Raw genomic sequence first — 27,428 nt, 5'->3', positions numbered from 1 at the left:
GGGAAACCCTTCTTTAGAACCAGTAATAAAAACTAAAGAAAAATAACGGCTTTTCACTTAGTTGTCAACAGGTGGCAGTATTTCCCTTAGAAACTTAGGAAAGATGGTGCCTTTGGCATTTCAGCATTTCCAACTGACATAAATCTGAATATTATTTATGCTTGAATCAACTGTTCTTTCCTCAAATATTGTTCACGATAGTTAACTTTGTTCTTACATTACATTTGTTTAGAATGTGTGATGGAGTTGGAACATTTTTTATTCTGAAGGTAAACACTGTTCATTTGATGTGTAGAGAAGAGTGATGTTTTGACTGAAAAGTGGCTTTATTTGTTCTTTCTTACAACATGTCGCTGTAGCATCTTACTGTACATACAACAGTCACCCACAAATAATAAATAGTATTTAAAGTCATGTATATTTAATAGTTACAGCACTGGTATTACAAAGTGGATGTGGTCATTGCTGGTTGGAAAAAAAAAAACCCAAACGTTTTTTGAAGATTGTCAAACTTATTTTACATTGCCAAACTTATTTTTGCATCCACACGATTTATTTCATTTTTGATTCTCAGATGTAAAGAATCAGCTTCACATGTAATAAAAAAAAAACTATCAAAAGTTAGAAAACATTTGTGCATCAATCTACATAATGTCTGAACACCTGGGTTGTTTTTTAATCATTTTACAATACATACACAGCTCGTCGCCTCGTCGCCTGTTTTCATATTTTACACTGTAAAGCTTGTATGTTGAGGTAACACCTGTGATTCACACTATTGGGCCGTGATAACATGCACAATCGCTTCAGAGACAAACGCTTTTGTTTTTTTTGTATCTGCCAGAAGGATGTTAACCAAAGTAATGGGCATGGAAACAACATGTACAAAGTTTTTATACACAACAGAGAGGGGATCATTATTCATTTTCCAGTTGTTTGTAAGTCAAGTCTTACGTGTCTCTGTTCACCTTCTCTCTGGATGGTTTTTGTGTTACTCCTTGGATTTTTCGTTATATCCTCTCAAAACATCACATCTGATGATGTTACTCTTCCCAACTTGTGATACATGTATTCAAATAAAGGAGGAGGATGTTTTTGTTTGTGATCACTCTCTTCTTTCATTGCTTCCTTGCCTCGCTTTTTTTCCTTTCTTTTTTTTTTGTACTCTTCCTCCCTGCGTTGGATGGCGTCAGGTTGCAGGAAGTCATCGTGTTCTAATGGTTTTTGGGGTTGGAGGTTTTTCCGACGACTGTTGCTCCGTGACAGGCTGATGTGTCACAGATTCCAGGAGGTCCCCGGTGCCCAGTCCTACCCACCCTGCCCGCCTCGCCAGGCTCACCTGGATCTCCTGCAGATCCATCGCGGCCATCTTTGACTATTCCAGGTACTCCCGGAAGACCTGTGGGTGAGATTTTTCCTTGGTATTAGTTCCCGTTAATCGAATAATTTAGCAGTTGTTGGAAAAGTCAGTCAAGTTTGTTTGAGGTTTATATTTAGAACACATAGCTTCCTCCCTTCTCTGGAAATCAGTCATTCCCAGAGACTGGGTTGGAACCCACAGATGTGTGTATCATCAAATGTTTTGCTAAAATTAAATTAAATAACTTAAAACTTAACTTAAAATGAAGTTGTGATTAATTTATCAAATATATATACTGTATCTTGGAAATCACTGGCTTACCTGTTCAAACTAATGAGGCACAAATCTGCTGGAGTAAAGATCTATTTTGTGGACTGGTTTACAATATTTTACCTTTTTTTATCTCTAAAAATTGGGTCCCCAAATAAAAGTAAACTCAGTAACTAGAGTAACTTTCTTATTGATGGGAAATTATGTTGTTTCTAGTCACAAACCTTGTTGTCCCTGGTCTCCAGATGGCCCATCGATGGCTTTGCCGAGGGATCCCTTGTCACCTGGTTCACCAACATCACCTGGTAAAAAAAAAGAACATTTTGTTGTTAGGGGCATTTTACATATACTTTTACTTTTGTGATCATGTTTTATAAAATATGTCAAATTGCTTCCAGAACTTCTAACAACAAAACAGTGTCTTGTTGCGTCTACTTGTCTCAATTACTATATTTATTTATTCAACCATTAAATCTCTTTTTCAGTGTCCATGAGTTTTCCCAGGAAAACGTACAACTAACTAAGATATTTTAATTTAAATAATTATTCAAACTATCTAAAATCTAATATTTTATTGTATAGTAATGTATTGCTCACAAGTACTTTGTTATCCTCAAAGTACATTTACTATGATATAAATAAAACCAATTCAAGCTAACAATTAAAAAGGGACAGTTAGGTTGCGTGAGGTGTTGACGCGGTATCTACACTGACTTTTCCATATTAATCACCTTTAGAAAGACTTTGTTGGCTGGAAATTATTTAAGTTTCTAAACCGCTTATTCTCCACAGTAGCTGGCTTATTTTACTACCTGATACCTGGTTTACTGCTGCCTTATTTGTGCCACGTAGGTAAATCCCATAGAAGGATTTCAAACACTGACGTGATAACATGTCACATGAGAAATAACTGACAAATACAGCAGTGGATTAACGACTCCTTTCTATGGACTTTGGTGCAGAGAGTGAGTGGTTTATTCAATTTAGTTTCAGGCCAGAAAATGCTGTATAAATGTATCAAAACTTCAACTTGAACTATGCCTTTAATAATCAATTAGTAAATGAATCTCCAGCAAAGGTAATCAATGAGGGTTGAGGGTTGTTGCTTTGTTCTCTCATTTCAATTTCTTAAATGTGAATATTTTTGGGTTCCTTTGCCCCGTTATGAAATTAAGTTAAATATCTGTCATATCATTTGAGAACATCATCATTTTAAAGTTTGGGGAAACAGCGATTGACATTTTTCATACTTTTCTGACAGTTTTTTTGTGGTACATAATTTACAGGTAATGAAAATTGTTTTTTTCATACCTCTTGGACCAGAGTCTCCAAGTTCTCCTGGCAGGCCTCTGTACCCTGGTGGTCCACGGGAACCTGGATGCCCAATAGAGCCAACAACTCCTGGTTGTCCTGGAGACCCAGCGGGGCCCGGGCGGCCGACCATACCGGGAGCCAGGGGTCTTCGGAGGATAGCAGCCAACTGTGCGATCTCACCTGCAAGACAGAAAACAGCAGAAGGTGAATTTCCAGCTCGATTCTTCTTCAACGCGAGGATGAATTATTGATCGAGATCTCTCACCATCGATCAAGGAGCCACACAGCTCTCTGATGTGCTGCTCACTCGCCAGTTTACCCTAATGAGACATTTTTTGAAGTAAAACATCATTAATGCAGTTCATTACAAAACATTGACATTTACAAAGGCTTCTTATTGGTCTGACTCTATAGTTTTGCTATAGATTAGATAAGAAAAATACTCACAGGTACACCTGTCCTTCCCGCCAATCCTGGCATTCCCTGTTCCCCCTGGAAGCCCATTGGCCCTTGTTTTCCTGGAGGCCCTCTTGCTCCAAGCTCTCCCTGTGGACCCGTCACGCCCTTTGGTCCCAGTTCTCCAAGTTTTCCTGACTATTATCAACAAGGTTTGTTATTAGATTCAAGATTCAGCTTCAAAAATAATTTTGAGTGGTCACCATCCAAGTTTATTATAGTTCACGAAAACTAACGAAATAATGAGAACTGAAATTAAAAAAAAAACATTTTCAAACTAAAAACTAGAGTTCAATAACTAGCTGTTACTGAATTGTGTGTTTACAAAACTAACTAAAATTGTATTGTCTTTGTAAATTTATTTCATACGTACTTTTGGGTTCATATAACTGCTGGCAATTTTGAAAGGTTTTATTTGAGACTAGGGCTGAAACAATTACTCGGTTAATCAATTATTAAATCGACTACTAAATCAATCGTAAACTATTTTGATAATCGATGAATCAGGTTGAGGTTTTTTCTAGACTTGTTTTCTGGACTTATGTTTTATTATTAAGGTCATTAAACATTTTTGGACAAAACATGATCATTTCCTTGTTTTAAAAACACCAATCAACAATTTAACATTTTCTGGACCAAACAAGTACTCAATTAATCGAGAGATAAATCGATTATGAAAATAATCGTTAGTTTGCAGCCCTATTTGAGACAAAATAGTTATTATCTCACTTTTGAATCTTGAACCTGGCAAATACTACATATTACAAAAAACTAACACTAAAACAAAAAACAAAAACAAAACTAAGCATTCACAAGAAAAACTTATACATCACACTTATGACTAGCACTTCATAGTTTGGCTTACTTGAAGCTCTTACTTACTTCTAGCTCTTATTTGTACCCAAATGTTTAAATGCACTTATTGTAAGTCGCTTTGGATAAAAGCGACTGCTAAATGACATGTAATGTAATGAAAATAAAAATGAACTAATTTTAAAAACAAAAAGTCAAATAGAATGAAAAAAATAAAACTAATGAAAAATCCAAAACTATAATAACCTTGTCACCAACTTGTAATAGGGAAAATGGAGCCTCTTTCACTCTCTGGAGAGCATGTAGAAACACTGAAGCCCAATCCCAACATCTCCCTTAACTCTTAAGTATTTCTGACAGAAACAGTCGTAACGTAAGGGATGGCAGCCATTGTAAAGCAAGGCCATTGTCTTAAGTACATACTGAACAAGAGGCATATTCGAGGCCTGACTGAACTATTTCTTCATTAAAAGCAATTATAAACTCATGCACAAACATACTTGTGGGTAGTATATTCAATTTCTGCCAATAAACCGAAATAAATCAGTGACTCAAACGGCCAGAATCAGGCTCCAACAAAAATCTAAAATCTGTTGTCATCGCGGCATTGTTTGTAACAGCACGTTACATAGTGTTGCTTTAAATAACCCTAAGATTACACTTTTCAAAAATGAAAAAAAAAAAAACCTTATATGATCATCGCCTCAACAGCAGCGAGCCAACGAGCAGCCTGGGTCTGCTGAGACGGCGCGTGGGCAGATTCATGTGGCAGCTTGGTGCTGGATAATTACCCCCGACAAACACGGCAAACAGTAAATGAGACTAAGAGAGAGTGAGGCTCATCAGTGCTGCAACTTTACTTCCACAAATTGTGCTGCAGCTTAATGTGGCTCGTCTCTCTCTCTCTCTCCCCAACGGCAACAGCAGCAAAACAGACCAATCAAGCCTGAGCAGCAACACCTATCTCTAATTAATCCGATTAAACCTGCGAGTGTGAGGCTGGCATCGCATGCAGCGGCTCTGACGAGTGGGGAAACGACAGCTCAGAGTTTTTAATGTTCGGTGAGGGTGAGGAGGGGAGAGGAGGAGAGGGCGGAGGTGTAGGGGAGACAAACTTGTGCTGCTAATTACACCCACCCCCACACACACACACACACACACCATTACTAATTATGATTTGTGCAGATAGACAGAGAGTGAGGGTAAGAAAAGACGCTCACACTGAGGTCATGAAAAGTGTTTGTTTAAAAAAGATGAATAAATAATGAGAGAGGAACAGCTGAAATTGTGATAATTATTGAAATAGATGATTACAGCTTATGGATGAATGGTTAAAATGTTCTGCTTAAAAGGTGCAGTGTGTAAGAATTACTGATATCTATCTAGAGGTGAGACTGCAGATAGCAACAAACAGAGGTCTCCTCCACTGAATAAATAAGACTGCGTCAAAACAAGAACGCATGCTCTGGCTGATTTGTCCATTCAGGCTCCTGTAGAAATGTGGTTGTGTGAAAGAAAGAAAGAAAGAAAGAAAGACCATTGTCTGAAGTACATATAAAAAAAGGATTTTACTGGGTCTAAAGAAAAGATTTTTTGTGTGAGTTATGTGTAAAGAATAAACTGTTGGAAATGATGGATGAATGGGTGAAACTGATGTCAGTGAAGACGTATTCTCTCTGTACGTCTGAAAGGTTTGCGAAGCTGATGTTACAGTCACAGCAGAGATTAAACTCCATTAAATTAAAATGTATCAGAAATGAATGTAAATCATGGCACTCACCTCTCCTTTTTGTCCAACTGGTCCAAAGTGACCCTGGAAAAAAAGGAGATATAACTTTGAATAAATATATAATTTCACATCAAATGTGTCATTAATAAATGAGATTTTACTGATATATAGACCAGAGCAATTAAAATACCTTTGAATCAATACACGTTAAACTGATAACTCATAGAAACACTGAGTTATCAGACAGATAATTACTGCTGATTTACTGGGTCTGTGATTATACTGAGGATATAAAATGAAACACAATACTTACAGGTTCTCCATTCTCTCCTGGTAAACCGTCACTTCCTGCCACACCCTAAACACACAACACAAGACCTGAATTATCCACTTATGTCTCAACCCATCTGATGAGATGTCAGATAGAACCTTTGAGCAGGTGGGTGAAGTCACAATGGAGGTCACATTTAAACATCGTTAAACATTATGATTTATGAACATTTTACCATTTCTCCTTTAGCTCCTGAAGCTCCAACTGGACCCTGCAGAAGAGGGAGAGAGAATAAATGAGAGCCACGGAGAGAGATTTGGTGAAGAAGGAAGAGGGGGATGAAGGGGAGAGAGGTGGGCTGTTTTGAGGGGGACCAGGTCTGGTATAAAGACAGGCTTTGTTCTGTCCTCAGTCTCTGAACAGGAGGCTGCTTTGTGTCTGTGAGCTCTCGACTGGCTGCAATTCACGTTTATAGCCATCGACGTACAGGAAAGACGGCTGAACAGGGATGCGTCTCATGTTTATCAAAGCAAGTATGTTAAAATCTAAAAGGTAAGAAGTTGAACTAAACCTGTAACACTTAGACAATTATTCCGCATCTACCCAAACTGTTAGAATAATCTGCGATAAATGGGAGAATGAGAGAGAGAGAGAGAGACAGGGTGACGTAAAACCTCGAGGGCAACTTTTCACATCATCATATGTGCGTCACACTCACCCTTTCACCAAACTCTCCACGGATTCCTGTTGGACCTGGGAGACCTGGATCCCCTAAAGCTCCTTTTCCTCCCTGCCAGGCCAGGTACATACAGAGAGTCACACACACATACACCACATATAGAGTCAGTGGGCTGACCAAGTGAATGATAATTAGTGATTCCATATCACTGACCTGATATCCTTTCCCTCCCTGAGGCCCAGCGTTTCCTGCTGGTCCGATGCCTCCCTGTGAGAGACAGACATGTAAGAAACACCTGGCTATTAATGATGTATGAGGCGCGACGCAGTGCCGCAGTACTATAATATATACATATAACGCTGTGTGAGAAGATTAAGAAGATCTGAAAGGCACAAGTTTATTAACGTGCTCTTCCAATTTCAGCCCGTCATTCACTTTGCTTTACACTGCGATGCACTGTGTTACTTTTAAGATGGCTGCTTTATATTCTCATTGCATTCAAACGTCCACTCTTGTGATTAGGACTGCATAATTTAAGACTTTTTTTTTTTTAAAGATAACTATGCAAATTTATTTGGCAACCCGACAAAATCTCCTGTGACCCATCTGTGTCTCTAGTCCTGGTAGAGTAGACAAAACTCAACAAGCTGGTTAAATTGAACAGACGGCCATCTGTGAAGCAGGAAGTTTCCTTAATATTGGCTTTTTATACTTCTATGTAACGCAGCAGACACATAAGAGTGAGCATTAACTCACAGCCACTCCTCTGGGTCCTGCTATCCCCCGCTCTCCCGGGACGCCAATATCACCCTGAAGAGAGTGGAGAGAAAAAGTTCAAGTCAGGGACGTTTAACTTGAATGTAAATGTCAGAGAGGCTGTAACCCAGTGATCCCCCCTCCCCCCCTCCATAAACCCATCAGATACATACAGGAATACCTGGCTCTCCAGAGGGTCCCGTCTCCCCAGGTGTGCCTGCATCGCCCTGGTGTGAAGAACAAAAAAAAAAAAAGACAAGAGAGACTCTCAGTCGTCCAGTGTCGAGAACATGCTTGAAGTGAATGTCATAGAAGATGTTTTCCTCAGTTTTCTAGTCCCCACACCAGGAGAAGCCTCGTGGCTCGTCTTCCAAACCTAAAATCATTTTTCTGTTTGGTTGCAACACTCACAGTTTCTCCTTTAGTCCCATTGACACCAGCTTTTCCTTGTAGACCCTGGAACAGACAAATACATGGTTAATTTTCTTTAAACTGTCCATTATTTCAATGGTTGCTTCTGTGTTTTCTTTATAAATTAAACTGCCTTTTGTTCCTCCTCAGTTCTCAGGATGTTTGCATGAGTAGGTCTGTTTATTTTTATTACTATTTTTATATTTATACTGAGAGTTTTCCCCCTTTTTTTTAGGACACTAACATACATCACATGGATTGGGATTAGAACTGAAGGGAAATGAGTGGCACTGAGAGACGAAGGTGAGTAAAAAAACTTACAGGAAGACCGTTTGGTCCTTTCTCTCCAACTGTACCATGGCGTCCGGCATCACCCTGTCAACACAAACAACAACTGTGACTGTGATCCTGCTCACAACTACATTTACAAAACCATCATACTGGTTAAAAAATGTACCTTCTCGCCATCTAATCCTGGTGTACCATCTTTGCCATCTCTGCCAGGCATTCCCTGTAGGAGAATATCATCATATATGATCTCAGTGCAGCTGACGTACATTAAAAAACATACATATAATTATTCGAGCGATGAACTTACAGGCTCCCCTTTGGGTCCTGATCCTCCTGGACCTCCTTTGGGACCAATTTTACCCTGATAAAAGACACATGAGTCATCATTATCATTAAAGGGGTAGGTTTTTTATGGTTGTATATGGTTATGAAACTTAAACAAAGCTGACTTTGCCGAGGATACTGCCCAGTGTGACACTGTTTCTGTTAACCATTCTGGTACCTGGCCTCCCTAAAAGCCTGCTTAAGTTTTCAATATCATGAGAACATGATCAGTGCCATTAGAAGTTAGATGTTTTTCCCTAAACTCCATTGACAAAATCAACTATTTTGAGTCACGGCACACAGGAATTGTTGATCCTCTGCTGCCTCCACGAGTGAGTTCAAATGTGTTATTTGCGCCACTTCGAGGTTTTTAAATCCTTTGTCCAGACTGAGAAGTCACTTAAACTTACTAAACGAGGCAGCAGTAAACCAGCAGCTCCCCATGAACCTGCAAGCTATTATCAAGCAATTTATAAACTTTGTCTTTGTCTTTCAGATGTAAAAGGATGTCCAACAGTGAATTAAAGCTGCAAACATATTCTTAAAAAGCAGGTGTCGATTCAAAAAGGTGAGCTTTTTGTTAACTGTTTAAAATGTGTTTCCGTCCCTCTGTTGGCAGCTACGTTACCTATGAAGGCAAGTGTCTGAACTGAGCGAAACAATAGTCCTTACTTACAATTTCTCCTTTGGGTCCTTTAAATCCCCGTGGTCCCTTTTCACCGCCATCACCCTGGAGACATCAGATGAAACACACACAGCTATTCATTGATGGGACCGGCCATCTATTTTGACCGCTGGCTACCGTCAAACGCAAGTTGAAGTTACAAACGAGGAGAGACTCACTGTCTTTCCGATGATGCCGGCAACACCAGGCTTGCCTCTGAAACCAGTCAGACCCTGGAGACAACCGAGAGAAGAGTCGGCGTGTGACGTCAAATGTTAAGTTAGTAAAACATTTGTGAATGTCTGTATGTGACAAAAAAAGTGGCTCACTCTGTCCCCGACAGCTCCCATAGGACCCTGCAAACCTCTCAGACCACGTGGGCCCTGAAACACAACAGAGTCACAAACGTCACAACCCAATCACAATAAGCCAGAGCTTATTAAATATCCCAGCTTCATGATCTCACCTGCAGACCCACAGTGCCGGCAATACCTGGTGGACCAGGTGGACCACCGTCACCCTAGAAACAGAACAGACCTATTTATTGTTTATTCAATATGTATAGCATCAAAAGAGCATGAGCAGCTAAATGTGTGGTTCAACGTGGACATATGTCCGGTCCATTAAATGATCAACGAACAGAGATGAACAGTCCCTCACACCTATGGTCAGTTCAGAGGGTCAAATGAACATAATTACCAATCTGCATGGTTTGTAGGGATTCAAATAGGTGACGTATTTGCTCAACAAAAAACATGTTTTCCTCTAATATTTATTCAAATATGCTTCATTTTTGGCTTTGTTGTTTTTCTTTTTTTTTCTTTTTAAAGTGCTCTTACTAGGAAGCGGATGCACATGTTAGTCATGGCTATAGATGATATTTTGATGATGCCATTATTATTTCTATAATAGCCACTAAGCAACAGCTTGGTACCAACAATGGAAAATGTGTGGGGAGGACGAATTTCAGCTTTATAATATGGAAGTTATCAATTTTGATAAAAAGGAAAAAACCCATGTATAGTTATAACACTGATCGTAATCTATAGTAATTCTCTTTATCAAGCTACCACATCTATGTTACTTTAGACAAAAACATGGTATAACTGTCATATAATCTGCTGACTACCAGTCATAACATAATAAGTTATGTTAAGTGTTCTGTATTTTCAGAGTCTGCACGTGTGTGTCTAACTTGGGCCGGATTTGGGTGTTGATTTATGTAAGACTGCTTTGTTTATTGCGATGAAGCGTAATTATAATGTCTAAAATAATAACAAGCTGTGAACAAGCCAATGAATGATATATATATATATATATATGTATATACATACATATATCTATCTATCATTACTTGAAGACTGTGACAGATATTTACGTCACCTTCTCTCCATCTTTTCCAGGCTCTCCTTTGTCTCCTTTGTGTCCCGTGTGACCCTACATGAGCAAAAACACACACGGGAATGAACTATTATTCTCAAGGACATTCTGTATGAGCAGCATATCATTCAAAAACTAAAGAATGAACTCATGATGGAAACTGTATTTACCTTGAATCCTGGCATCCCAGGAGGACCAGGGGGGCCGGGGGGACAGATTGCAGGACACTGCAGAGGACAGGGACAAAAAAAACCACCAAAACACTGAGGACATTGCTTCACTTTGGTGCTGCTTTCAACGGTTTGAGTGATTCAAATCTTACCAGAAGGTCACCGTTGAGGTCATGAAGAGTACCAGGGAAACCCTGAGAGAGAAATCAGATCAGTTCAGTACAGTTAAGATACTTTCATTTATTTAGTTTATTAAGCAACAAGCAACGGCTACTCTTCCCAATTAACAGAAGAAACAATACAATAAACCCACACCCCTATATAACAATTCACTTACTCATATATTAGTTATATTATCACTCATATTTTAGATGTTTTCCCTGCTCCGACACACCTGATTCAAATAATCAGCTCGTCATCAAGCTCCGCCTGTTAACGAGCCACTCATTTGAATCAGGTGTGTTGGAAACATGCAGGACAGTGGGCGTCGCCAAGGACCAGGATTGAGAAAGTACAACAGTGTGTACGTAATTCACAAACACTCAACTACAAAGAAAATACATGACTACATCGTCACCAGCTGCACCAGTTTATCTATGTATAAACAATGATGGCGACACTTACTGGGGGTCCATCAGGACCAGGAGGTCCAGGAAGTCCTGAAGCACCTTCACCACCCTAAGAAGTAATAAAAAAAAAAAAAAAAAGAGCAGGGAGATCTTCAACATCTTGGTTTAAAATCACAGTTTTTTAGGTTTTGGAAGCGATGTTGTAAGTACTACATGGTGAATATTCCAGTGTGTAAACCCCTATGCTGTATCCCTGACATTAGCCTAACAACGGTCGAATGGTTTGAATGAATAAGTAGAAAATCCAGTGTATTTGGAATAAAAGTCTTGATATTTCTGCAGGTGAGAATTCACCCATAAATCCATGATTTCTGAGCTGAGCAGTAACAAATGTCTCCACTCTGCTGCTGCTCCTGCTCTAACGTAAAGCTTTCCCTGAAAGCAAATGAGTTTTTAATTACACATAAACAGAGTGCGAGCATTAGACAATCCAAGTGTGACCCATTAGAGAAACACTGACGTCTGTGTCTTCCCTCTGCAGTGGCACCTTTTTTTTCTTTATCATCCTGCGACGCTGTATGTATGGAAATCTAGAACAACGTTGTGTCAGCTAATTTCAGCACAGTTGTTTTATTTTATTACAAAAATAGCTTTCTTTCTTTTTTTTGGCTCCATTCCTGTATCAGCTTTTACCGTTTATAAACTTTCCTGCTATTCACTATTCATCTGATAAATAAATAAATAAATAAATAAATAAATAAAGTTTTCTTAAGTTTTTCCCTGCAGCTAGCTATGTGATAAATCAAAGAGAGATAATTATTAGAATTATGAATGAGTGGATAAAAATGTGGAGATCACACAGACACTCACCACTGGACCCTGGGGTCCAACGCCACCTGGCAACCCATTGGTTCCAGGGAGTCCCTGGGAATAAAAAGACATTGTGTTTATGTATGTGGACGTAGCACATCATTCTCAAAGTGATGCAGCAAAAGAAAAAAATACAACCAAATCACTCTTTTCTGTCTTTTTGACAATGGCAGCGTGTTGTTTACTCACAGGAGCTCCTGATCTCCCTCTGCCCTACGGAAGACACAGGAAGGCAAATTAAGTAACAAACACCGAGGGACAAACTCAATTTCATCGCAATATCGAATCTACTCCCAAGGTTTGTTGCAGTGAGGTGAATGTGCACTTCTGCGGCTGATTGGGACACAAAGAAACTATAATAAAAGAGTATTAGTCTTTATGTGATCAGAGTCTGTTATTCCTTGACAGATTTGACACAAGTTGAAATGATTTAGTCCAAATTAGAAGGAATAAAAAACAACAAAGGTATATAATGTATGTCACATGTGGTCTTTTTAAGGTGATTTACATTTTGTTTTCCATATGCGTCTGTTTTTTTCTTCTTTACTTGTAAAAATGTGTAATTTCTTAAATGTTTATACATGTTTGGTTTTTTTAGATGTTCTGTTGGGCAACACATCCTCACATTTATATTATTTTATTATAAATGATCAACCATGTCCTTAATTAATATGGTTTTATAGAATAATAAAACAACAGGAGTACTTACAGGAGGTCCGGCAGGTCCAGGAGGTCCAGCTTCACCCTAAAGTGAACAAAAGACCCCAATCACCCTTTCAGATGTCAAATGTCATATGATTCAAAAGAAAATTAAATATCCACTTTTTAACATAACGTGTGACCACAACCACAGCAGGAGAAACTCAGGAGAATCCACAGAATGGAGTGTTCCTGCTTTCTTAATCCACTTGCAACTCCCTCACCTGGATCCCGGAGATCCTCCTGCTGTTGTTGTCCTGTTGCATTTGTCACAATATATGAACGGCCAAAATCCAGAGACTGTCTTCAAGCTTCAACCACAGTTACTGCTTTAAAAATGTTTTTTTGTTCTTATTTCACTACATACAGAATGTCTTTATTTCCCCAAGTATCATGGGAACAAGTGTTGTGGGATTCTCAAAAGGTTTCTCCTAGATTTACTGTCAGACTTCTAAGACTGAGGCTAAATCCTTCTTTGTGTTTTCAGTCCACAACCTCCAACCTGTTAGCAGCCATTGCTTTTTATGTCATAAAACACAAGATCTAAATATCTTGAATATTTGGTTTTCTTAACGTAACGTAAACAAGTTAGTCTGACTAAAATCGAGCTATTGGAGCTAGTCAGACTTCACGTTCTGTGCATGCACCAAAATGTCCTTCATGATCTTTGACCCGGAAGTAGGAGACGACGTACTGCAGTACCGGCGACTGACATGAACTCGCTTATAGAGAGATACAGCGCCACCTTCGGAGGCGGAGTCAGATGTAGGTGGCCAATAAATTGATTTTCTCCTCCATACTAATACAATGTCGATGTTGCCTTAGTCGGACTACGGCTGTGCGATTAAGCTGCATGTAAACATTACTGAGTGTACTTATGTTTGACAATGGTTTGAATGTAGAAGACATTTGTTTACACTTTCAAGGTCACACACATCAGATTTTAACTGAACAATATCACTTTTGTTTTTCCATGTTATTGAATTGCTGTCAGTAAAAAAAAAATGGTTTCATGCTTTCATGCATTAATGCTCTTTCCTCTACCCTCTACCACCCTGCTGCTACCGCCACCATCCCTCTTCCTCCTCCTCCTGCCCTATGTTTACCTCTCACAGCTGTATTTGTGTTTTTGCCTCAGAGGTGAGAGGGCAAATAAACACGCTATAACACGGGGATGCGAGGCCTATTTACCACATTCCCCAACACGCAAATGAGACAACGAGCTTTACTTCTGGCACACAAATCACAAACACAGGGAAAAAGTAGCCATTGTATAACCCTAAGAAATGTCTTTAAAATGAAACACAACCTTATAAGTTGATGAACTATAAAACTATTTTTTTTTCTCCTGCTGTAAATGACTTCCGTCTTTGTTTCAATCTCCAACCGTCTGATCCTGTTTGCCTCTGCACGACTCCACAGCCACAACAGTGTAGTAATCGGAGTAATTAGGGACACTGGTTGACACAAGCTTCCTCATTAGTTCGGCTAATTAGCTGAACTGCTGCGAGCGTTTATCTGTCCTGACAGTGACTTTGCAGCTTTGCAGTAGAGGTCTTTCAATATGTTTTATATCTCATGTGGGAAATTATACATATTGCTGTTCAGTCCGGACGCACGGTGTTGGGTTAATGTTGTAATTCTGTTTTTTTTCTTCAGAGGACAACACCTGTTTCCCCTCTGCATCAGGACAACAGATCATCCTCGCTCTACAGTCTCACAGGTCGATGGGAAAACCGGGTGCATTCCTGGCCGGATTAGGAAAGCGGCAGAAATTATTCCAGTTCTGAACCCCTCATTAGTAATATTTCCAACCAGACGCTGAGCCAGTTTGACAAAATCCAGTGAGAAAAACACAGGCCTCGTGTTTTCTAAAGATCTTTGACATGTCATCTAACATGTACATGTAACATGTGTCTATCTATACATGTATATACACGATACAAGTATGTATAGATTCGAGGAAACGATGACACACGGTTGTGTTCTTGTTCTTAACTATTTCTAAAGCATTTACTTGATAAAACTTTGGTTACATTGTCTTGCTTTTGTATGTATTCATTTCATCTTTAGCATTTCCTTTGCTCACTCGCTCTCTCTCTCTCTCTCTCTGTATGTATTTATTTATCTATGTTTTAACATACTTTTTTAGTGGTCACTGGGTGTATGAAAACATGTTCTTTGCAAGGATTTAAAATGTTGTATACAATAAAGTTCTTCATGACTTTGCAAATGCAGATTAAAGAGCAGTACATGGGTCATAAAAACCAAATTGGGGGCATTGTGTCAGTGTCACAGAAAGATCTCAAGACTGAGACACACTTACTGCTTCTCCTGGAGGCCCGTCCTTCCCAGCAGGACCATCAGGACCCGTCAAACCCTGGATAGAAATCAGACATCACTTTTATCTCACTGCCCTGCTGTTATTTATTTATTTATTTTCTAAAAACATGGTTAGTGATCAGTCGTAGTCACGTTTCACAGCAGAACAATCACTGGATTTTGGGCAATAAGTCACTCGACAAAGGCAACTGTGATATTGGTCTAAAAAAAAAAACTGTCGGACACTCACATCCACCCCTGGAAGTCCTGGCAGACCTGGTTTCCCTGGAGATCCTGGTATTCCTGCTTTCCCTTTGGGACCCTACAAAGACACAGAATAATGAAGAACAGCACAAGGAAGTGACCTGTACATTATTTTTATTCTATTTTTGTTTAACCCCTGTTAATGATAGAAATAGAAGAATGGTATTGTCATACAAACATCAGTTTCAATCATGCAGTGACATTTCTACTTTGCCAATCTCCCTTTACATAAAACAGTGAAATTATCATTAAAAACTCATTAAAAAGGACTACAATAAAAGTGGGGGTGAAGAAGCCTAAAAAAACGATTTTAAAAAGTCAGTTGTCCAAATCAAGAGTTTAAGAAAAGCATGAAAACTGTATTATACAATATTTTTATCAAGGCCTTTACTGCAGTATAGTTTGCAGTTACACACAAATGACTTTCCTTTGTGTCATGGTAAAATAATCATAATTACAGGACAGACATTAAATAATTGGAATACTTACTGCTTTCCCTGGAAGTCCAGCAGGTCCATCTTTGCCCTTTTAATAATAAGAAAAATAATTATAATATATTAGTGACATTATCGTACTGCTAATTGTTTTCATGTTTAATTTGTTGTGCACTTCACAGGCCTTTCAATTCCACGGCCACACAGGCCCAGGGACATCAAGCGTCTACAGAGTTTAGATCTATAACTACTGTATGTGATTCTGTCTTTTTGGACTCAGCATGTAGGATGTAACGTTTAAGCTTGTGCAGTGACTGGGGGAAGAACAAACACCGCTAAACCCAAACCCTGTGCCCACTGGTCACATGATGAAAGCCCCAGTTTGTTTTGGATGGGGGCTGAAGGTGCAGGGAGGAGGTGTGAGGTGAAACTCTAGATGGTCTCACTGGGTTGGGGAATGTATGAATGAGCTCTCTGTGACTAGAGTGGCACAGAAATATCAACTAAAAACACACACACACACAGAGACACTTTGACATACGACATATGTAGAGTTTTTTTTTCCATAAAAATCACATTTTTCATTCTTAACTTGGCAAATTTCCTCTTAAAACATGTGCAAATTCTAATTATATCCATTTCACTTTACCATAACTGTAACCATTTAATCCTTCAGGCGACCAAAAGTCAATGAAGCACCTAGTTGTTCAACTTAAGTGGATTTTCCACATTTATGGACATAAATGATCAGTGCTGGCCACTAACAGTATGGCTATAATCCATGCTATTAAAGGTGTAGGCCTAACATGAACTATCTTCATATTGTTCCATTCAGTACAGCACTCCTAAACCCAACCCACCTGACATCCATTATTATGACTTGATACTTATGGGTGGGGTAGTGGGAGGAGCCAGAGTGATAAAAACTAACATCAAGACACATTTTCAGCCACATTTATGCACAAATAAACCTTTCTTACCAAAGGAGTTTGAATGTAATCTGAATGTGCAAAGCCTCAAATGTGCTAAGACTGTTTCATTGAAAGAAAAGAAAAAAAGAACATGAAAAAACACAAAAAATCTTAATCTTGACCTATAATTTGTACCTAAGATAAAACTGCATTTAAATCCCAAAAAGTTAATTAAGCGGGGGGAAGACACATCAGCTTTAAGTAACACTTTTGGGGACTGGTCAACTCACATCAGTGCCATCCTTCCCCAGTGGTCCTGGTGGCCCTGGTGGCCCAGGAGCTCCTCTGGGTCCCGGCCTCTGTAAAAACAAAGTGTACCTGTGTCACTTGTATCTCCATGAATGTCTGTTATTTTACCAACCACCAAGAAGAAATGTGCAGATGTGAAGACATGAAGTGGCTAAAACAAAAACGTGAACAAGTAACCAGCTTTAAATTATGGGCAACATAAAACCAATCAGTGTAATTCTTAAGATGTAAGTACACATAAATTAATCGATACAAGTGGGAAAACACTCAACTAAGGCAAATACTAAGCGCGTAAAGACGCATCGGCTCCTGTTTTACGCACAAACGGGAGGCTGGATTTATTAAAAAAAACAAATAAAGTAACGTTTCACACTTCCCTTGAATAATTTAATTTAATTTGACTGAGAGTTTGTTTTAAAAAACTAAACGTCCTGCGTTTGGCAGAGTCTGGAGAGCCTGGCTGAACAGAGATGCCATTGTGCGCTCTAGCACTGATCTCTCCAATCCGCGCATTCCACAGGTTCAGAGAAAACATAACCCCGCGACTTCATCAGCGTGTGCGAAAGACACAGCCACCTGCAGACAATTAAGTCTGGCATGACAGAGCGTGGACAGGATAAGGCCCACGGACGACGCAAAAAACAACAACACCAACCACTTTTACGCAAATCATGATTTCAGAAGAGTAACACTATGCGTTTTACTGTGCAGGGGGAGCAAGCAGGTCAGGCCTAAATCAGCTGGAAGAAGATGGTGATGCTGATCATCATCATCATCGTCACAATAAGCTCCACAGGTCACACAAAACTCACGGCAACTTTGAATTTAATTTTAATGAAAAGCTGCAACAGCAACTGCATGAAAAAAAAAAACCGGACGCGGCCCCTGGTGATCATCCTTACCTGCGCTGAGGATGATGTCAAAAGCTGGCACAGTAAGAGCACCCAAAGAGCAGAGAACACCGTCATGGCTCCTTCCTGCTCACTCGCGCACTCCTCACAAACCCCGAGTTTCTGTGGAAAAGGTCCCGGTCTCTCTCTCCTCTCACTCCCCCCCAAGCGTTCGCCACGGAGCCTCAATCCTTCACCTGACGGCGCAAAGCTCCTGAATGGCTTTCTCTTTTGCTTCCAGATAAACCCGAGCCTCCAGCCGAAGGGGCTGAACTCAACCTCGCGCACTGTACACGGGGGTGAGGGGGTGAGGAGGAGTGGAGGAGGCAGCAGTAAGAAGAGGAGAAACCATTTCAAGACTGTTGGGAAAAAATGTGGGCTGAGCCAAACAAAAAATGTTAAAAATATGCAGAGGGTCAGTGTTTTTGACCAACTACAAGCTGACCTCTGATCAGGTCCTCCATGTCTGTGAGGTAGAAAAGTGTATGTTGATTGAATCCAAAAGGTTTAAAGGTCCAGTCTGTAACATTTACAAGGTTTTTTTTTGTTTTGGCAGAAATCGAATATACTGGCCATAAGAATGTCTAAATAAGTGTATGATCACTTCAGATTAAAGAACAAGTTTGTTTTTTGTAGCCTAATGCTGGATTAATCACCAGAGTCATCAACTGTTTGACTGCAGCCCAAATCAGATTTACAAGCATATACGATCAGAATCTGATCTTCCTGTCCAACTGATCACATCAAGGACAAATATGATATGGTGTCAACACTACTGATTCTACAGAATTGAAGCGCTGTGTTCAGTCATCCAACAGACATAGAACCGCACTGACAGAACGAGGTAGCTGGTACATGACACATTGGGATTTGGTGGAAACTGACACTTCGGCTAGGGGATGCTAGTGGATGCGTGTCTCTTCCGATGCCGGGAGTAAAACTGACTCCAAACAAATGACTGGTTTTAAAGTTGTCGCTTACTGTAGATAATGGTTTTAAATGACATAACAGAAGTGTTTTGACATTGAAAATCATAAGCCTTTCTTTTTTAAAGAAAATACTTCATATACAACTGCTTCTATACAGATAATCACATCCTCTGTCGTGGAGGAAGAGTCGATTATGAGCACTGTGTGAATTTAGAATAATTCAACATAATGTGTGTGTGGATTTTTCTTACGATCTTCCAAACTAAACTGTACTGCTCCTGAAGTATGGACAAGTTGATCTGCTTTAATGTCCAGTGTGTAAGAATTAGTGACATCTAATGGTGAGACTGCAGATTGCAACAAACAACGATTCCTACACTTACCCTCGTCATTCCCTTGTGTCAGCAAACTACGGTGGTCTTCGTATACTTCTTTGTATGCGTAGTGAACTTCAGATTCAAAACATAAAAACACAAGTTGGCAGCATCTGTAGCTAAACTTGTACCAATATTTCAGAGAAGTCAGAGAAGAACCTCCGGATTAACGGAAAAATCAGCAGGCGACGTAATCCCGAGACCTGGATTTAAAAACAGAGTAAAGTCATGGCAGCATGAGAAAATAGTATAACTTTATTCTGCTTTGTCAACAGCCAGGTATTTATACTTAGGGGGGGAAAGTTAAATTTATAAAGGATTCAGCTTGTTTTTTTTGTAAAGTTATTACCATTTCAATATGTAAATACCATTAACTTCAACATTGTTATTCAAAATTAAGTGCAAATATAAAAAGATGCATCACTGTAACTGCCCTGGCTTGTAAATATTCACTGTCTGCAGCCGTCTCAACTAACAAACAGTTAATATTAAATCATAGACAAAGCTTTTATCAGTTCTGCCAATAACACACACACACACACACACACACACACACGCGCACGCACACCGTACAATCAATCAGTCTTTTCTCTCTTTTTTGGCAGTTGTTCATAAGTCTACTTCCCAAATCTGTGCGTTTCCACACAGATGTGCAACATTTAACTCGAGTGACATTCAGTCTTAAATCGGTTTGAACAGCTGGGTCCAGTTCATGTCATTTTTACTTACAGGACAAAAAAAAAAAAAGGAAATAAAAAAGAAAAACAATTCTTCCAATTATTTCTCAGTGCAAAAAAAAACACCTAACTGTTCAATTTTTAAAGTAAGCTTTTAAAAACTTTTAAATCATCATTTCACTGACACAGATCAATAATAGTGCTCTATGTATTCTATGGAGATAATAAATATCAGTTGCCGACAGCATTGGTCTTTTCTCCCTTAAAGGAAAAGTCTGGTAATACTGTACATTTTTTTCTTATGCTCAACAAATCCCATGAAAGCAATTTATGCAACTTACAGAGAACAATCTTTGTTGTCAAAGCCTGACGTCAGCTTATTCCTCTGTGCCCTTTTTTTCAGTGTTGTCCGTAACATTGCGGAAATAAATGAGCCACAGTGTTGCACTGGGTCACATGTTCTTCTGTATCAAAATAAAGAAAAGAAAAAAAGGGCACTTAAGTTTTAAATCATTTTTTTTTAAATCAATACCGCTGCACATGCTCCCAAATCAGTCTACAAAGAAGTTTGAAATAACACTTGTAAAACTACAACAGAGAGTATTTAAAAAATATACATCTGCCCTGTTTTTTAAGGATTAGACAGTATTATGGGAGTTTGAAAGTAACATTGTTTTTTTTTGTCTTTTCATGGGATTTGCTGCGATATAATATCACCAGGCTTGATCTTTAATATCCGACGGCCTCGTGTCACATGAAGTCTGACGAATGAATCAGTCCATAAACTCCTTCAAATTGAAAATATCTAAAATACATCAAATACAGTAGAAATAAGGCTCAGAAAGTCATACTCTTTAACTTAATATCAAGACCCATTTTGGTCTGAGAGTGTTTTTTTTTTGACGTGAGATCAACATCCTCCAAGTCTATTCATCCACCACTCTGCCGTTTTTTGTCAGCGACCCATTTGTTGTGGACACACTTTCCTGCGACATGTCCTCATCTTCTTCCTTTGTATCTGGCACTTGATTGAAGTCAGTCCTTGGGATTTTTTCCTCTCTTCCAGAAGAAGGAGCAGGCGAGTGTTTTGAAGTCTTTGGAGGGGTTTGTGCCGACGGGCTTGTTTCAACGGTGGCTTTCTTAGCAGCACTGCTTTTGTCGTCCATGTGCCCATTGGCCTCAGAGTCTTCGGCAGAGCCGCTGCTTGGCGCCATCTCGTCATCTTCCTCCCTCTTCTTCTTCGGTGGTTTTTCAGTGTCTGTGTCGACATCCGTTTGCATTCTGTTGTCAGCGTCCTGGATGCCATCGTCTGAGTTCTGGGTCAATTTGTGCTCACTCTCTGCAGCACCGGTGTTTACCGGCACAGTGTCAGGAGTGGGCGATTGATCCATTTCTTCTTCATCATCATCACCACCATCTTCATCATCATCTGTCGAGTCATTTCCATTCCCCATAATTTCATGATCAAACTCAGCCTCTGCACTTCCATTTGTGACAGTCTCAGATTCTGGTTTCAGCTCGTCAGACGTCTCAGAGAGTTTGTTTTTGTCTTTACTCGTTTTATCAGTTCCTTTCTGAGCCTTTGCTGTACCATCTGCCGATCCGTCCTCTTTTTGTTGCACAACTGCCTCTCCGTCTTTGCTTTTACCCTTTAAATACACGTCGTCCTTCCCGTCTCCATTACCAATGGCGTCCAGTCTTTTCTCCGCCTTCCTGAATTGTTTCTGAATCTTTCTGGGACACCACACAAACTTGTCCTTTGGCTCAAACTGAAGGTAGGCAAAGCGCACAAGTTCCTGGCGCTTCTGCTTGTCCAGCACCGCGAACAGGAAATAGTCGAGCACGCTGCGTTTAACACTGCTAAGGGTTTTCTTGACGAGCGTCTCTTCCAGAAAGAAATGCACTAGTGGGGCCTGATAATGCTCGAATCCCAGCTCTCCAAGACTCTTCAGGATGCGAGTGATGCGCAGGTTGTTGTGCATATTCCTGCAACAGAACAGACAGCTTCAGTGGCAGAAGAACACATTTAAGAAGATGTTTGCATGGAAATGTCGCATATTTACCGCTCAAGATTTCCAAAGCGCTCCTTCCAATTTTCAGCTCGTTTTACTTCACCAGTCTCTTTGTTGACCAAACGGATGCCATAGAAGCCCAGCATGAGTTCATAGGATTCCACTAGTCTCTTTTTGGCATCTTCGTTTTTCTTAAAGGCCTGAGAGTTGATAAAATGTAAATCAAGAAAACAATGTTTGAAATTTCAACAGCTTTTATGACAAAAAACGAGAGATAAGTGGCTGCTCCGGTGACATCTTAAGTGTACGAGGGATAGTCTGTATGTCGGGGGATCTTGGAAAACAACATACTTCAAAGCAAGACGCTGATCCGGCTTTTATGATCACACAACAGTAATAAAACAAAACACTTATAGAAGTAGATAAAATGTAATGTGTTAAGAATAATTTGCATCCTTACAGGCCAGCTATTATTAGAGTCATAGTTTGAAAAAATTTATGAAGGAAAATGTGTAAGAAAATAGAAAGAAAAGAAAAGACCTGGCATCAGTTTCCGTATTAGTTACAATCATAGAAGTCACTAAAATAAACAACTTTGCATCTTTAATGGCTGCATCTTAAAGCCAAGTTATAGTAAACCACACAACAAAATAATGTTTATTTTAGGGTGTAAAAAGAAGCTCAGGCTTCGGGTCACAGTGGACGCATGAGCAGCATGGTTGTGTGGCGGAATATCCTGCTTTTCATTTAGGTAAACATATCATCAGCAGCTACACTCGCTGAGTGAGTGCATTTCACAGCAAAATAGACAGTGAAAATTATCTTTCACCACAGTTTCCATGTCTATATCTGTCAAATTATCCCACACACAACATGTTCAGTTTTCCTTTTCAAAGTCAAAGAAAACTAGTGTTTCAAATCCCTGAAGCCATTGATTTTTCCTGGGCAGTTAGTTGAGGAAAGAGGAGGATTTATATTTATACACAGGGATACACTGATGCGTAGTTCCCTTTCTCTGGGTATGTAATGATCACATTTGACTTTGTAGTATTAACCTAAATTAGAGTTATTCATCAATAAATGCTGGTCTTTTTCGTAGTTTAAGATTTTAAAATTGCACATAGGTTAGTTGAGCCTATAAAAAAAATAACGGTCTGGTTTGAAAAAGCTGGTGGTGTCACCTTGTTGTTACTGAACATACCGTCTGATGACACAGATACCAGATGCAGTAACATCAAGGTTGTAGCCGCACTCTCCTCGACCCGAATCGCAGCAAAGTTGCAGTTTAGAAGCCACTTCAACTTGTTTCACTTCTCGGCATTTTGACTTCTTACCCTGCTAATTCAATTAGTGCTTTTGGTGGATTGTTCACCCTCTGCTGGTATAAATCATAACTTCACTGTATGTGAGGTCACGGGATATTAGGTGTCGTCAGTTAACTAGTTTAATTCTTGATGGCCATTAATTGACAGTATATCATCAACACCACCAACCTAAATAGTCCAATTAATTTGCAGTGTTGTTTTAGGTTGCGCCAACATTACTTCCAAGTCATCACAGATGGCGAATTTCTGCCCAGACATTCTTTTGAGACCCGTTGTTTCCTAATATAACCTTACCTCAATTTCCTTCTTGGTGAGTTCTGAAGCCATGTAATTAACCCCCGGTTCTCGCAGAGGAAACAGCCTTCAAGTGGCAGAGGATTCAAGAGAGAGAAACAAAACAAACAAAACAAATAAATAAATCAACATCTAATGAAACTGTGCCCTTAATCAAATCAAAATGACTTTTAAAAACATAATTTCTAGGAGCTTCATCCCAGAGAAATTACACACACGTACAGCATTTTTCCATCTTTACAGTTAACTGTTGAGAGGCAAAACAACAAAACAGTGTAACAGTAGGCCATCCCTCAGGACATCACTGAAGTTGTACGTTAATTTAATCAGTTTTTCATTTGCAAAGCTTCAGTGATGTGTAAGAATAATAAACTTTAACATGGCCTGTGGAAAGAAACGGCAGCGGCGTCAAAGCTTGATTTAAACATTTTTGAATAAAAAACACCACAACTGTAATCACTGCATTTTGGATTATCATACCTTAATCACTTACTTTTGAACAATTAACAAGGTTGGAGTACATCAGAAGTGGACTATTTGCTCATCTGTTACTTCTTTACATTGTGGTAGCAATATAAAAGAACTGACATTCTACACCAATAGACAATAGCAAAGACTTCATAAAGAAAAATTTGTTTTTGAGGCATCACTGAAGCAGTTTCACTACACTTTATTATTCAGTGTAGACTTACGACATACATTGTGTAATGTATTTGATAACTTGTAATAAGTAATAAGACTGCAAGGTCACCTGGATGACACAAATATGCAGACACTGACTTCTTACAGTTTTAGATAGTAGTAGTGAGGGGATAAACACTACGTACCACTGAATGTAGGAGTGAACCCTTTCTAGTCGTTTGTAGTCATTTTTCCAATCCTTCAGAAATGACTCAATGTAGACATCTGTGCCAAACGAGGAAAAACAAGGAATATTACATCCACAACATTCTATAACATTTAGAAGTATATTGACGTTACAATCGAAATGTGTTACCATCAGGAGCAGAGGGAAATTTATTGAGATAAAACTGCAAATTGTTCATTTTGTCTTCCGAGCACTCTTCATCTGTAAGATTCTAAAACAAACAGAAACAGAATTTCAACACTTTCATTTCAACAAACTATAACTAGGATTTCTAATGACTAGCCGATTTTAGCTGAAAGTAAAATTTAGTAAATGACATATTGTGATTTGTGTGTGTTTCCATCCACAGCTGTTCAGGAAATATTAGTTAGTTCACTGAGATAAGCAGAAGGTGGCACAAAATGGGTCACCCCAGAAGAATAAGATGGTGCAACACAGTGACATAAATAGAACATGAAGGAGGATCAGAAAGTGTGCCACGAAAGGGTTTCATAGTTGCTTACCATCTATTTCTACAGCAATATTTGCGTCATACACTAAGTAAGGGACTGTTGAGGTTTCCTTATCAGTCCAAACATACCTCCCCTCGTCCACCATTGCCAACACACTCCACCTCTTTCTTGCTCCTGCATTTGCTTTCACCATATTTGCCCTGATCCTCTTTTTGAATTTGAGGTTAATGCACAGCATGCAAGCTGTACGCACATAGTCTTGTCTGATTTTGGTCCATTTCTGTGGCAGCATTACATCGTCACATACATTCTGTGTATGGAGACATTTCTTGAAATGATACCATGCTTATAGAAAATGTTTTAAAAACAAAAAAAGCTTATATAGGGAAAGATCTGTTTCCATGTGGATAACGCCTCAGCCAATTTCTATACATCATATTTTATTAACTGAATCCGTTTCCACAGACATCATATGCATTTAACTTTTCTAAAGATTTCCAACTACTTCAAGCACAGAATCTTAATGCATTTAGATTTAAAAAAACTGTTGTTAATGCTGTTTCCATTAGGGTTTTATTAATGCACGCAATGGAAAATGCACATAAAGACAACACGTTTGTATTTAATGTAGCTGGTACTTACTGGGTATCCTCTTCTGTAGTTCTGCATGTCCTTTGCTGCCCTCATGTTTCTGGGCGTGTGATGCCACTGTCACGTAAAAGTGAAAGTAAAATGCATCAATGACAGATTTACCGTTACACCAGCGGTTAATGCCAAGTCAATTAATCCTGATTAACCGCAAATATAACGAGTCGTGCTATCATTACATATAATGTCACAGTATACAATGACTAAGGTGACAGCAAAAAAAACAGGCATAACATAGTTGACATATAAGGCCAAGCTAACCAATTACCCTCTACAGCAAAATTATGTAGGTAACAATTAAACCCTTTCTATATTCCAACTTGTATTATTGGAATTGTGAGTTTTTATCGCTGTATGTCGGTAATAGACAACATATAAACACAACCAGCGACGTATAGTCCCTAAAAAGTGAGCTAATGTTGGCGGCTAGCTAGGGTAGTTAGCAAGCCTGCAGTAGTTGGGAGGTAAAGCTAGCGTTAGCTTCCCAGTCATGGCACGAATACAACCGACCATAGTGGTGCAAACCCTGCGAGACATTCGTCCACACGCTCGACGTCTATGTACCATGTCAAACAAGTCACAGTTTCGCCGAATGACATTAAAAAGCACGTACCAAAGTCCACCCAGATTTGTTTTTGTCTTGACTAGACCGCCGGGTTTGGCTCTCTCCAGCCGGGTCGTCTCCATCACTCTCCGTGTCCCATGTCGAGTCGTACTCACAAACACATTCGTCCTCCATTCTTTAAATAAGTCACCGTGACGTGACGAGCTGAAGCCAAACACGCGTTTCACCCCGGTCCCGGACTAGAAACGGACATGAAGCAGGTCACACATGCATGTTCAGGTTAGACGGGGGCGGCCCTGACCATCCGTCTCTCCCAGTCTACCATCGTCAGACAGCGGCTGCAGTGCCGATGCTGCTTTCAGGTTCCTCCCTCTGAGTGGCTCATGCTGCCTTCAGGTACCTCACTAAGAGTAGTACTTTTCTAACGTCACTTCACTTGATACGCTTGCCTTTAATATTGGCATTTACTCAAAATGGAAATTCGTCTTTGAATAAAGTACCGTTTGACCCGTTAAGACGACTGATAGAAGCTAAAATCGCCTAACTTATATTCCTTCAAGCCCAAATACCCCCATGGAAACCCGTTTCCACCACACGAAAAAAAGAATGCATACCCAAGTCATAATTATGAGATGCTAAGTCATTAGTATGAGATGCTAAGTCATTAGTATGAGATACTAAGTAATAATTATGAGATGCTAAGTCATTAGTATGAGATGCTAAGTCATTAGTATGAGATGCTAAGTAATAATTATGAGATGCTAAGTCATAATTATGAGATGCTAAGTCATTAGTATGAGATGCTAAGTAAATCATAAATCATAGAATGAAATACACACCATTTAAATCAATCAAGAGATTACAGCATTAAAAGAAACCCACATTGCAAACAATTGATGCTATGGATAGTCACTGCAAATATCAACGTGAACTGTGACTATTTAATTTCATTTATATATTATTATTGTATTGATTGATTGATTGATATATTATCTTACAAGGTTATTGCAGATAATATCTGCGAGATTGTAAGAATAAAGATGAGAACAAAAAGTTTGCTGTTTTAACTTTTATCTTTATCTGTTAGACTTTTTTTATTTGTTCTTGTTTAACATTATATTACCTTGT

General features: G+C 39.3%; 2 protein-coding genes across 3 annotated transcripts; both read right to left on the bottom strand.

Moving 5' to 3' along the window:
* Nucleotides 1-307: 307 nt before the first annotated feature.
* On the bottom strand, nucleotides 308-18,502 carry col9a3 (collagen, type IX, alpha 3). 2 transcript variants are annotated; one of them, XM_044039010.1, is made up of 32 exons: nucleotides 18,169-18,502; nucleotides 17,248-17,316; nucleotides 16,102-16,137; nucleotides 15,599-15,670; nucleotides 15,353-15,406; nucleotides 13,037-13,072; nucleotides 12,517-12,540; nucleotides 12,328-12,381; nucleotides 11,513-11,566; nucleotides 11,041-11,082; nucleotides 10,889-10,945; nucleotides 10,722-10,775; nucleotides 9,805-9,858; nucleotides 9,668-9,721; nucleotides 9,518-9,571; nucleotides 9,351-9,404; nucleotides 8,658-8,711; nucleotides 8,517-8,570; nucleotides 8,381-8,434; nucleotides 8,060-8,104; nucleotides 7,822-7,875; nucleotides 7,649-7,702; nucleotides 7,106-7,159; nucleotides 6,932-7,003; nucleotides 6,449-6,484; nucleotides 6,256-6,300; nucleotides 5,994-6,026; nucleotides 3,392-3,538; nucleotides 3,210-3,264; nucleotides 2,942-3,124; nucleotides 1,855-1,932; nucleotides 308-1,399 (listed from the first exon to the last, which is right to left on the bottom strand). In XM_044039010.1, the coding sequence occupies exons 1-32, from the start codon at nucleotides 18,232-18,234 to the stop codon at nucleotides 1,215-1,217; spliced, it is 2,037 nt and encodes a 678-aa protein (XP_043894945.1). In that variant the 5' UTR covers nucleotides 18,235-18,502; the 3' UTR covers nucleotides 308-1,214. The 2 variants fall into 2 exon arrangements, with proteins under 2 accessions (XP_043894945.1, XP_043894946.1); XM_044039011.1 differs by lacking the exon at nucleotides 18,169-18,502 and having other exon boundaries at nucleotides 12,517-12,535.
* Nucleotides 18,503-19,692: 1,190 nt separating this feature from the next.
* On the bottom strand, nucleotides 19,693-26,680 carry ogfr (opioid growth factor receptor). The gene is made up of 7 exons (XM_044039015.1): nucleotides 26,349-26,680; nucleotides 25,730-25,795; nucleotides 24,765-24,846; nucleotides 24,595-24,673; nucleotides 23,768-23,834; nucleotides 22,200-22,348; nucleotides 19,693-22,122 (listed from the first exon to the last, which is right to left on the bottom strand). The coding sequence occupies exons 1-7, from the start codon at nucleotides 26,472-26,474 to the stop codon at nucleotides 21,063-21,065; spliced, it is 1,629 nt and encodes a 542-aa protein (XP_043894950.1). The 5' UTR covers nucleotides 26,475-26,680; the 3' UTR covers nucleotides 19,693-21,062.
* Nucleotides 26,681-27,428: the final 748 nt, after the last annotated feature.

This window comes from Solea senegalensis, linkage group LG11 (genome assembly GCF_019176455.1).
Source record: "Solea senegalensis isolate Sse05_10M linkage group LG11, IFAPA_SoseM_1, whole genome shotgun sequence".
Classification (NCBI taxonomy): domain Eukaryota; kingdom Metazoa; phylum Chordata; class Actinopteri; order Pleuronectiformes; family Soleidae; genus Solea; species Solea senegalensis.
The sequence above is the reverse complement of the archived record's forward strand: the minus strand, read 5'-3'. Positions and strand labels throughout refer to the sequence as shown.

Bases quoted from the DNA above. Each gene is read 5' to 3' on its own strand.
- col9a3 (XM_044039010.1), bottom strand. From the start codon at position 18,234: ATGACGGTGTTCTCTGCTCTTTGGGTGCTCTTACTGTGCCAGCTTTTG. The intron at 11,567-12,327 runs GTGAGTGTCTGT...ATTACTTCTTAG, and splicing joins TTGGACCCCAGGGTCCAGTG to GGTGGTGAAGGTGCTTCAGG. The intron at 6,485-6,931 runs GTGAGTGTGACG...CCTCTTCTGCAG, and splicing joins GTGGAGAGTTTGGTGAAAGG to GGTCCAGTTGGAGCTTCAGG.
- ogfr (XM_044039015.1), bottom strand. From the start codon at position 26,474: ATGGAGGACGAATGTGTTTGTGAGTACGACTCGACATGGGACACGGAG. The intron at 24,847-25,729 runs GTAAGTACCAGC...TGTTTGTTTTAG, and splicing joins ACTACAGAAGAGGATACCCA to AATCTTACAGATGAAGAGTG. The intron at 22,349-23,767 runs GTAAGGTTATAT...ATCAACTCTCAG, and splicing joins TCACCAAGAAGGAAATTGAG to GCCTTTAAGAAAAACGAAGA.